General features: G+C 42.1%; 1 protein-coding gene across 3 annotated transcripts in view; it reads left to right on the top strand.

The window, feature by feature from the left end:
- MORN2 (MORN repeat containing 2) overlaps positions 1 to 12,150 on the top strand; it is a 93,334-nt gene that overhangs the window by 60,455 nt on the left and 20,729 nt on the right. For all 3 annotated transcript variants that reach the window (XM_073627684.1, XM_073627682.1, XM_073627683.1), the window contains 2 exons: positions 2,753 to 2,859; positions 11,739 to 11,875. In XM_073627684.1, coding sequence (XP_073483785.1) covers positions 2,753 to 2,859; positions 11,739 to 11,875 — 244 coding nt within the window. The remainder of the gene's footprint in view (positions 1 to 2,752; positions 2,860 to 11,738; positions 11,876 to 12,150) is intronic.

Here is a 12,150-nt window from a genome sequence, read left to right as displayed (position 1 = left end):
TAATACCTTAACTTCTGCCTCTGCCTTCTCCCTTCTCTGTGATTCGGTGTAAATAGCATTAAGGAAATACCAGCCCACTGTGGACACTGTCCTCTTCTCTTTTTTACTTAAATCCAACCCCTTACGGCTAAAATCTACAAAATGATCTGAGACTTTATCACCCCAAGTCAGCTTCAAGGGAGAAGCATACTTTACAAATTCTTTAGCAAGAAGCTCCCACTCATTGTTTCTGGCCCAGATATGTAAGCTGCACACTTCCTTCTGGCCACCAGAACCCTCTGCAGCCTTGCTTTTCCTAAACAACTTACGCAGCATTTTACCTAGCACAAGCTACACAACACACTATAGAAAAAAAAACAGGTCTGCTTCAATTGAACTATAGCACAGATCCCGGACGAGCCCCCAAATGTTTTGCTTGTGTCTATCTAGCAAGGTTACTCTGTGGTATAAGCAAGGAAGCTAAGACTTCCGCAGTGTGTAAATGTGCTTTTACTATACAAACATGCTGTACATACAAAACTATTACAATATTAGGAATACAATACAAGACTGACAGATCTCTGTAACAAGCAAAATGCCTAGCAAATGAACAGCCTATGGTCTAACAGTACAAATACACTTAAAAGTTACTTATCTTCTGTTACTGTATGTTCGTGATCTCCATTGGCAATGATTCTTCTGGAGCATCAGGCACCGTTCTTGTATCATGAGTGGCTTCTGATCTTCAAAGCATCATGGTGTGTGTGTGTGTGTCCCTAGCTTATGCCTGAATCCCCCTTTTATGTGCCAGGCTGTTTACCATAGTTACCAAACAACAGAAAACATACCTGTTTACTGTAGCTGTGTAGACAATGGACTGTTGAAAACTGTATCTACGTACCCATTGTCTAATCTAGCCAACACCTGACAGTAATCTAACAGTCATTTTTTCAGTTTGAGAGCTGAAAGAACCTCAAACAAGTAAATCTCTTACTTGTGTACTGTAGCTATAGAGACTATAGCCTGTTCAAACTGTAATACAACAATGGCATCTAACCCCATTGTATGAAACCGCATTTGTTTGAGAAATATGTCTGATTAATAAAAAAAATCATATTGTAACAAACGCAACACAACATGTTGGCTGAATGTGGGGGACGCAAGCATACTTCCATGCCTTCTCCCCCAGAGCCTATCTCTGATTTCTTTGGGACTGCAGCTTTTTCTGCACTGTCAGCTGAGGATGAGGAGGATTGTACATTCTCCTTTTTTGAAGAGCTAGTACAGGAGGAGTCTTTCTGCAGCCGTAATTTCAAAACTTAATATATAACTACAGGCAAAACTTTTTTTTAAGTTTTGGACAGAGTGGGAAGGGGTTAAAACACCTGCAGATATTTATCGTTGTCTGTGTCTCCCACATTCTGGGTTGTAGACATTAGTTTTGGTGACTCTGGTGACATGCAGGGATTCCCTCACTTTGAAGGCATTTTCTCTCCCTTCCTGTTTTGGCTATAGGACAGGAAGTGAAGGAAAATCTCCCAGTTGGGGGCACAGATGGCAAAAAAGTCCCTTTAGAGTACATCCTGGTCCAGAGCATCAGTTTGGGAAACCTACTTCTGAGATGAAAAGTTTTAAAATTTCTCTCAGGCCTCAAAGTCCAAGGCAAGCCTGGAACTCAGCTCTGCTGTAAGTCCTAAACCCCCAAATCCTCCAAATCCATTAACAAGTCCTCTTCACAATTAGGGGGCACCATCATATAGTGGGGAGGGATGTCTGTTTGTCTTTTTGGCCATTGTGTTCCAGGACGTTTGGAAGCAAGCTGGAATCTCAGTCTTTGTCTCTACTTCATGTTGTCAGTATCTCTGTAAAGACTGTCAGGGCTCTATGCTACTCTTCTCTTAAAGGGTATAGCCATTGTCCCAAAAAGAGAAGGGTTTAAGGATTTTCATTCAAACGTGTTGTTTGTGTTCAAGGCCAAAAAGGGGCATCTGCCCCATACTGTATCTAAAGTTTTTAAACACCTCTTCTGGGTAATACATTTCTGCATGAAATCTGCCAGGTCAGTCATTGCTTCCCTCTATCTGGAATACCTTTTGGCTTCTGTGGACATCAAGGATGCCTTCTTGCATGTCCCCATCTTTCCGGCACATCAACACTAACTGCGTTTTTCAGTGGGCACACAACTTTACGAGTGTGTTGCCTTTCCCTTTGGTCTGACCACTACACCTTTCACCAAGGTGATTTTCACCAAGGTGCTAGCCCCTTGCTCTGCTTTACTCTCACTGCAGCCCTATAGTGGCATTTTTGTACTGAGGGATCAGTCGGCACAGGCTGAGCTCATGTCCAATGGACAGTCCAGAAATGGCATCATGGAGTTGGATTAGGACTACTGAGCTGCTCATGTTGGTATAAATTGTGAGTTATGTTCTCAACACTTATTTGAACTGAGGATGCCACTTGGATGATTAGTGAATCCTTTCAGCATTACAAAACTAGTCCATTGATCATAACTAACTATTATTAGCTATACCATGAACTGGATAAAGGAGAACCTTCACAGACATATTAAGGAAGTGTCCGTGTTGCCTATTCCAATTAGAAAATAAATTGGTTGATGTGAACAATCTTTTCACTTTTTCTTCACTTGAACTGAGGAGTCATTTGGATAAGTGATGAACCATCTTCAGCTTCTCAAGTTACTTTCCTCATGTTTTCAAATGAGAACCAGTATAGTTCCTGTGAGGTGGTAATATATGCATTCATTTTACTGCAGATGGTGAATGCACACGGTCAGCAACAGGAGTACTTGAGAGGAATGGAAGGGGAACAAATAAAACTCCAAATGGCGTTACATATACTGGATCCTGGAAAAATGACAAGGTAATGATCGGTACAGTACAAATGCTTTACAATCAGTCCATTTGATGTCATATTAGTAAAATAACCTGTCTTCGATAATATTTAGGTCCCTTTTACATGGGCCCCCTCTGTTCCCTCTTAGCAGAGGATATTAGAATGATTCCCTGCTGAGTCAGATAAGAACAGAAATGGATGTCTTATTTGTGACATCCATGTCTGCTCTAATTGTTCCTCCATATTGTGATGAGGAAAAGTGGACCCCATAATTCCTGTAGTTGCCTGAATGTAAGCAGTTGTGCACCCGTCTACATCCACCCACACCCAGTCGATCAGATCAAACTTTTTCCATTTGGTTCTACAAAACTGAATGCACCTGGATTTTGGTGGATATACAGTAAGTGAATGCATTTTCACTTACATTCAGCAACCAGTAGGGATATATTGAAGGCTGTTTTTGATCCACATAATCACGGGTCTGCTTGGTAGTACTTAGAATGCTCCTGGCCATGGTTTGCTTGAGGTGAGTTTGAAGGTTGGGGTGCAGAAGGCATGTACGAGAGGCTTCTAACTACTTTGACAGATGTTTACATCCACAGCACTCAGGCTGCCACTGCACTGATGCATACTCCTATCTCACAACCACTGCACCAATGTGTTATTGTGCACTCCCTGCCACTGCACAGACAAGCTGTCCTGGGCTTGCCACCAGTACACTGACTTGCTCTTGCCACCACTGAACCAACATGCTCTTCTGCATTCATTGCCATTGCACTGATATGAACTTCTGCAATCCTTACCACTGCACTGACACACCAAAATGTTGAGAACGTTACTCAGGTATTAGGAAAGCAGTTACAATTATGTATAATAAAACATTAAAATAATTGATAAATATATCATCAAATGATATGCTCATGTCTATAAAATAATGAATGTGAATCACATTATCCACTTAAGGACCAGCCTCGTTTTGGATTTTAGGTGTTTACATGTTTAAAACAGGTTTTTCTGCTAGAAAATTACTTAGAACCCCCAAACATTATATATGGTTTTTCTTCTAACACCCTAGAGAATAAAATGGCGGTCATTGCAATACTTTTTTTTGCACCGTATTTGCGCAGCGGTCTTAAAAGCACACTTTTTTTGGAAAAAATTCACTTTTTTGAATAAAAAAATAAGACAACAGTAAAGTTAGCCCAATTTTTTTTATATTGTGAAATATAATGTTACGCCAAGTAAATTGATACCCAACATGTCACGCTTGAAAATTGCGCCCGCTCGTGGAATGGCGTCAAACTTTTACCCTCAAAAATCTCCATAGGCGACGTTTAAAAAATTCTACAGGTTGCATATTTTGCGGTACAGAGGAGGTCTAGGGCTAGAATTATTGCTCTCGCTCTACCGGTCACGGCAATACCTCACATGTGTGGTTTGACCACCGTTTTCATATGCGGGTGCTACTCGCGTATGCGTTCGCTTCTGCGCGCGAGCTCGTTGGGACAGGGGGGTTTAAAAATTTTTTGTTTTATTTGTATTATTTATTTTACAATATTTTATTTATTTTTACACTGTTTTTTTTTTTTTTTTAAATGGTGTCACTTTTATTCCTATTACAAGGAATGTAAACATCCCTTGTAATAGAAAAAAGCATGGCAGGACCTCTTAAATATGAGATCTGGGGTCAAAAAGACCTCAGATCTCATATTTACACTAAAATGCAATATAAAAAAAAAAAAAAAAAGTCATTTAGAAAAATGACATTTGAAAAAATGTGCCTTTAAGAGGCGTGGACGGAAGTGACGTATTGACGTCGCTTCCGCCCAGCAGTGTATTGGAGACGAGTGAGCACCATCTTAGCCTCACTCATCTCCAGACACACCACACAGAAGGACGCGATCGCCTCCACCACTACCGACGGCTCCGGTAAGCAGCGGAGGGCACCGGATCGCGGCGGGAGGGGGGGGCCCCTCTCCCGCCACCGAAAAAAGTGAAAGCGAATCCGCCGCAGGGACCACTTTTATCTGAAAGCCGGCCGCCGCACGAAAACGGGAATACCGGGGTTATGGCAGCTAGCTAGCTGCTGCCATAACAACGATATCCCCATTCAAAGTTTGGACGTACATCGTCGTGCAGCGGTCTTGAAGTGGTTAAAATGGACCTTTCAATAACTTAACAAGTTGAATGTATGAATGCATTTCTGACATGTCACAATATACAGTAAGAGTATATCTTTTCAAAATAGATTTACCGTTATCATTAAAAAGCCATCCTTTAAGCTCCAGCAGCTTTGTGCCTAGACTGCGATTATGTCAGTAGTCTGTGGCATTCGGAAGCATTTCCTCCAGGCTGGTTCACATTTGCAGCACAATAAATCGCAGAGTTTTACCATGCAGGAAGTTTTGGTGGGTCAGTGTTGCCTTTCGCTATTAAAGCTTGAATACTGTTTGCTTTTTAGTCTTTTCTCACACATTTGTGACATTTCTATGCACCATGGCTCAGCTGCTGTGCGTAGAAGCACAGAAAAATGCAGGTCTGTGCATGAATGTCATGCAGTCTAGTAGGAGATTTCCAACATTCCATTTTCTACATAGTAGGGTTGATTTACTAAAGGCAAATAGTGTACTGCAATTGTAGCTGCGCTAGATCTGAGGGGAAGCTCTGAAATGAGGGAAAGCTCTGCTGATTTCCATCATCCAATCAAGAAAAAATGCTGTTTTTTTATTTTCCTTGCATGTTTCCCTCAGATCTAGAGTAACTTCACTTGCAGTGCACATAGTTACATAGTTACATAGTAGGTGTGGTTGAAAAGATACAAGTCCATCGAGTCCAACCTATGTGTGTGATTATATGTCAGTATTACATCATATATCCCTGTATGTTGAGGTCGTTCAGGTGCTTATCTAATAGTTTCTTGAAACTATCAATGCCCCCCCGCTGAGACCACTGCCTGTGGAAGGGAATTCCACATTCTTGACGCTCTTACACTAAAGAACCCTCTACGTAGTTTAAGGTTAAACCTCTTTCCTTCTCATTTTAATGAGTGGCCACGAGTCTTGTTAAACTCCTTCTGCGAAAAAGTTTTATCCCCATTGTGGGGTCACCAGTATGGTATTTGTATATCGAAATCATATCCCCTCTCAAGCGTCTCTTCTCCAGAAAGAATACGTTCAGTGCTCGCAACCTTTCCTCATAACTAATATCCTCCAGAACCTTTATTAGCTTTGTTGCCCTTCTCTGTACTCGCTCCATTTCCAGTACATCCTTCCTGAGGACTGGTGCCCAGAAATGGACAGCATACTCTTAAGCCGCGTACACACGAGCGGAATGTCTGACAGAAAAAGTCTGACGGAAGCTTTTCATCGTCTATTCCGATCGTGTGTATGCCTCATCGGACTTTTTTTTTAGAAAATTCTGACGGACCTAGAAATGGAACATGTTCTAAATATTTCCAATGGAACCAATTCCAATCAAGAAAACCGCTCATCCGTATGCTGTTCCGACGGACCAAAAACGATGCATGCTCTGAAGCAAGTACGAGATGGAAGCTATTGGCTACTGGCTATTGAACTTCCTTTTTCTAGTCCCGTCGTAAGTGTTGTACGTCACCACGTTCATGACGGCCGGACTTTGGTTTGACCTTGTGTAGGCAAGATCGCTTTAATGGAATTCCATCGGAGTTCCGTCTGAGAAACCTTCGGAGTTTATTCCGACGGCAAAACCGGCCGTGTGTATGCGGCATAAGTGCGGCTGCACCAGAGTCTTGTAGAGCGGGAGAATTATCGTTTTAATCCCTGGAATTAATCCCCTTTTTAATGCATGCCAATATTCTGTTTGTTTTGTTTGCAGCAGCTTGGCATTGCATGCCATTGCTGGGCCTATCTACTAGGACCCGCAGGTCCTTTTCCATCCTAGAATCCCCCAGAGGTTCTCCCCCTAGTGTATAGATTGCATTCATATTTTTGCCACCCAAATGCATTATTTTACACTTTTCTACATGGAACCTCATTTGCCATGTAGTTGCCCACCCCATTAATTTGTTCAGATCTTTTTGCAAGGTTTCCACATCCTGCGGAGAAGTTATTGCACTGCTTAGCTTAGTATCGTCTGCAAATACAGAGACTGAACTGTTTAACCCATCCTCCAGGTCGTTTATGTATAAATTAAACAGGATTGGTCCCATCACAGAACCCTGGGGGACCCCACTACCCACCCCTGACCATTCCGAGTACTCCCCATTTATCACCACCCTCTGAACTCGCCCTTGTAGCCAGTTTTCAATCCATGTACTCAACCTATGGTCCATGCCAACGGACCTTATATTGTACAGTAAACGTTTATGGGGAACTGTGTCAAATGCTTTTGCAAAATCCAGATACACCAGGTCTACGGGCCTTCCTTTATCTAGATGGCAACTCACCTCCTCGTAGAAGGTTAATAGATTGGTTTGGCAAGAACGATTCTTCATGAATTCATGCTGATTACTGCTAATGATACGGTTCTCATTACTAAAATCTTGTATATAGTCCCTTATCATCCCCTCCAAGAATTTACATACTATTGATGTTAGGCTAACTGGTCTGTAATTCCCAGGGATGTATTTTGGGCCCTTTTTAACTATTGGTGCTACATTGGCTTTTCTCCAATCAGCTGGTACCATTCCAATCAGTAAATATAGGAACAATGGTCTGGCAATTACTTGACTGAGCTCCCTAAGTACCCTCGGGTGCAAGCCATCTGGTCCTGGTGCTTTATTAATGTTAATGTTAAGTTTCCCCAAGTCTAATTTTAATTCTGTCCTCTGTTAACCATGGAGGTGCTTCCTGTGATGCGTCATGAGGATAAACACTGCAGTTTTGGTTACTGAAGCCCCCGATTCCCTCATGAAGACTGTGGAGAAGAATAAATTCAATACCTTCACCATCACCCCATCCTTTATAACCAGATGTCCTTCCTCAATCTTTATGGGGCCAATATGGTCTGTCCTCCCTTTTTTACTGTTTACATACTTAAAGAATTTCTTGGGATTTTTTTTGCTCTCCTCTGCTATGTGTCTTTCATGTTCTATATTAACCGTCCTTATTGCACCCTTACATTTCTTGTTGCATTCTTTATAAAGTCTGAATGCTGATGATGATCCCTCAACCTTGTATTTTTTGAAGGCCTTCTCCTTTGCTTTTATATGCATTTTTACATTGGAGTTAAGCCATCCAGGACTTTTGTTTGCTCTTTTAAATTTATTACCCAATGGGATGCATTGGCTAGTGCCCTTATTTAATATGCTCTTAAAGCAAACCCATCTCTCCTCTGTGTTCTTTCTTCCTAAGATTTTATCCCAATTTATGCCTTCTTCTAGCAAGGATTGTAGTTTAGGGAAGTTGGCTCTTTTGAAATCCAGTGTCTTTGTATTCCCCTTATGTTTCCTATTTGTGTGATTTATACTGAAGCCAATTGACCTGTGATCGCTGTTACCTAAATTGCCCCGTATTTCCACATCCGTGATCAGGTCTGTATTGTTGGTAATCAGTAGATCCAGTAACGCTTTATTTCTAGTTGGTACGTCTACCATCTGACCCATTAAATTGTCCTGCAAGACATTTAGGAACTGGCGAGCCTTAGATGAATGCGCGGTTCCCTCCTCCCAGTCTGTGTCTGGATAATTAAAATCCCCCATTATGATAACACTTCCCATCCTTGCTGCTAATCCAAATTGTGATAGGAGATCTGTCTCCCCTTCCTCCCTCAGGTTAGGGGGCCTATAGCATACTCCCAGTATTATTTCCCCCTTAGCTTCATCCCTTTGGACCTCTACCCATAAGGATTCCACCTCCTCCCTAGCTCCCTTAGTGATGTCATCTCTCACATTCACTTGTACATTATTCTTGATATATAGGCATACCCCTCCCCATTTTTACCCTCTCTATCCTTGCGATAAAGGGTATACCCTTGAATGTTTGCCAGCCAATCATGAGAGTTGTTGAACCAGGTCTCTGAAATTCCCACAAAATCCAAATCTTCCTCATACAACAGTATCTCTAGTTCACCCATCTTGTCCGCCAGGCTCCTGGCATTGGTGAACATGCCACATAGTTTAGACTGTCTAAACTCTTTTTGGGTGTTGCAAGATGTAAGATTGCAACTAGGACTTGGTACTATACTTACCTTGGGTTTATGTGCTTTGGTCAACCTACCACTAATGCCCCCAATACTACCCTCTGGAATATGTTCCACGCTGACTATCTCTACCTCTGGACCCTCCCCCCCATCGCCTGGTTTAAAAATCCCTCTAACTTTTTGGCCATCTTCATTCCCAGCTGATCTGCACCCTCCTCATTTAGGTGCAATCCATTCCTTTTATAGTACTGGTTATCGACTGAGAAGTCGGCCCAGTCCTCCAGGAACCCAAACCCCTCCTTACTACACTGGCTCTTCAGCCATTTGTTTACTTCCCTAATCTCCCTCTGCCTTTCTGGTGTGGCTCGATGTAACAGTAGTATTCCTGAGAATACTACCTTGGAGGTCCTTTTTGCTCAATTTAGCTCCCAAGTCCCTAAAATCATTCTTTAGGACACTCCATCTGCCTCTGTCATTGGTGCCAACGTGCACCATGACAGCTGGGTCTTACCCAGCCCCTCCAATTAATCTGTCCACCAGATCCGTGATGTCCCGAACCTGAGCACCCGGTAGACAACATACAGTTCGGCGCTTCAGGTCTTTATTACAGATTGGCCTGTCTGTCCTTCTAAGAATTGAGTCCCCTACCACCACAATCTTTCTTTCCCTTCCCTTCACTTCCCCCCCACTCTCACTGGAGGAGTTCTTCCCCTGGCAGCTAGGAGAGTCCCTCAGCTCCAGCAGTGCTGGTCCCTGACTGGTTTCACCAATGTCACTCAATGGAGCGTACTTATTGGGTCTCCAGCCACGTCTGTGCTGGCCCCTGCCGGCACCTGCCGTGTATGTTCCTGGCTCTCATTTAGTATGGAGGGACTTCTCAGTGCTGACAGATGCTTCCCCAGATTCAGAACCTGGGCTTCCAGGGAAACAATGTGCTTACTTTTTGCACAGCAGTATTCACCCTTGATCGGATGATCAAGAAACGCATACATGCTGCAAGATGTACAACGAGTCGCCTCTCCACATCCGCCGTGCATCGTACCTATTACATTTAATGAGGACTGAGGATTATACTCTATCCAAATTACGTAACAACTAGCTTCCTGACACTAATACCCAACAAGACAATACACAGGTACTCAACAAGACAATATACGTGCACTCGCAGACCTACGTGCACTCGCAGACCTACGTGCACTCGCAATACACAAGTACACACTACTCAAACACTCAGGTACTCACACTACATAGGTACTATAACCTCTGTTATAACCTCCTGTTTTAAACTCTGGTTTTTAACTCACCACTTAGTCCAGTTCCACTAACTCTGGTTTTAAACTCACCACTTAGTCCAGTTCCACTAACTCTGGTTTTTAACTCACCACTTAGTCCAGTTCCACTAACTCTGGTTTTTAACTCACCACTTAGTCCAGTTCCACTAACTCTGGTTTTTAACTCACCACAGTTCCACTAACTCTGGTTTTTAACTCACCACTTAGTCCAGTTCCACTTACTCTGGTTTTTAACTCACCACTTAGTCCAGTTCCACTTGGACAGAGTTCCAGCAGCCTCAAAGATGAGCAGGCTCACAATCAGTTCTACACTAGGTTATATAGGCCTCAAGCACCTGTGACCAGTTAACAACTCCCCTTAATTAGTAGGCTGAAGGAAGCAAAGAAAAAAAGCTGTTTAAAAAGTGTCAGAAAAAGGTGTTAAAAAGATACAAGGAAAAGCCCCAAAAAAACAAAAAATGCAACCCAGCAATCACCAGCAGTCAAAAAGCAAGACTTGTTCACTCTCCACTCAAGGTCCCCACTGTTTAGCTTCCAACCAGCAGTCTGCACGAACTATTTGACTTTAGTAAATCAACCCCAATGTTTATTATGACTTTTCATGTGAGGCACCCTACCGCACTCCCCAAATTCTCCAGTTGTGATTTATGTTAGCTCTGTCCTTTTGGATATTCTGATTATAGCAACCTTATATTGACACGAATTGGCTGCTCTAAAAAGGAAAGGGGGGGCATAAAACTTGCAGTTTAGCCACGTTTTTCCACCCCAACCACTTTCCCTTAAACTTAAAGGCAGCAGATGGGGGTGTGGGGGTATACACATGCTGCTACATCAAAGCGTCACGGCACAATTTATCCCCTGTTATGTTTGGAGGGCAGTACTTCCTGACGAATGTGACCCATTCAACTCAATCGGACCACGCTGCAACCGCATGCAAAAACAGGCAGTGAGGAGGCGACATAATGCCTCCTTATCACCTGTCAAACAACTTTTGAAAAGCAATCCACCATGATTCTCACTTCAGAGGGTAAAGCTCACGAACCCTAAGAGTTACTTACTTTTCTCCGACTCTCATTGCTAATGCTTGTTCTAGTTGTATGACTGAAAAATGGAAGCAATAAATAGCGAGCTAACTGTCATTTTCAAAAGTAGATCAGCAATGACAGTCACATCATTTTGTCACTACAGGTGCACTTTAAGTAAAAAGTAGAGAAGCTCTTTATGTGTATGTAAAATTCTTTGTGATGAGTCTGGAGACCACAAGAGAAAATAGATTAAACTGTGTCCTAATTTGCTAATTTGAAAGACATTGGCAAAACTTCAAACTGCAGAGGGACAGTCTTTGCTGCAGAAAATGAGCCATACTCTAGGGAAAGTCACAGAGAAAGAACTAATTTGCTGCCATTGTCCTTTTGCCTGCACCTTTTGTCTTCTTTGTACATCTGGCTTGTAAATATTTTACAATGTTATGTAGAATTTGTGTCGTGTTGAACACAGATGAATGGAGTTGGGAAGCTTGAACATCCTTCAGGAGCAGTTTATGAAGGGGAATTCATTAAAAATATGTTCCATGGGATTGGCACTTACACATTTCCCAGTGGTGCACAGTACCTCGGAGGCTTTTATAAGAACAAGTAAGTTAAATATCTTTTGTGTTTGTCTCTATTTTTTTTTTTTTATTAGTATGCAGCATAATTTGAATAAAATGCAAAAAACCTAGTCAGCTCTCTCCAAGTTATACTGACACTATAATACAAAAGCCAGCATCAAAAATAACAGTGCAAAAAAATGAATACAGTTGTAATAAAAGCAGCATTTTTTTATCCCTGTGAGAACAATAAAAAACACAGGGATTGATTTACTAAAACTAGCCAATTAGCTTCTAACTTGAGTTTGTTCAGTTAAGCTT

This window comes from Aquarana catesbeiana, linkage group LG04, assembly GCF_042186555.1.
Source record: "Aquarana catesbeiana isolate 2022-GZ linkage group LG04, ASM4218655v1, whole genome shotgun sequence".
Classification (NCBI taxonomy): domain Eukaryota; kingdom Metazoa; phylum Chordata; class Amphibia; order Anura; family Ranidae; genus Aquarana; species Aquarana catesbeiana.
Note: the sequence above shows the minus strand (reverse complement) of the source record. Positions and strands in the feature narration are given on the sequence as shown.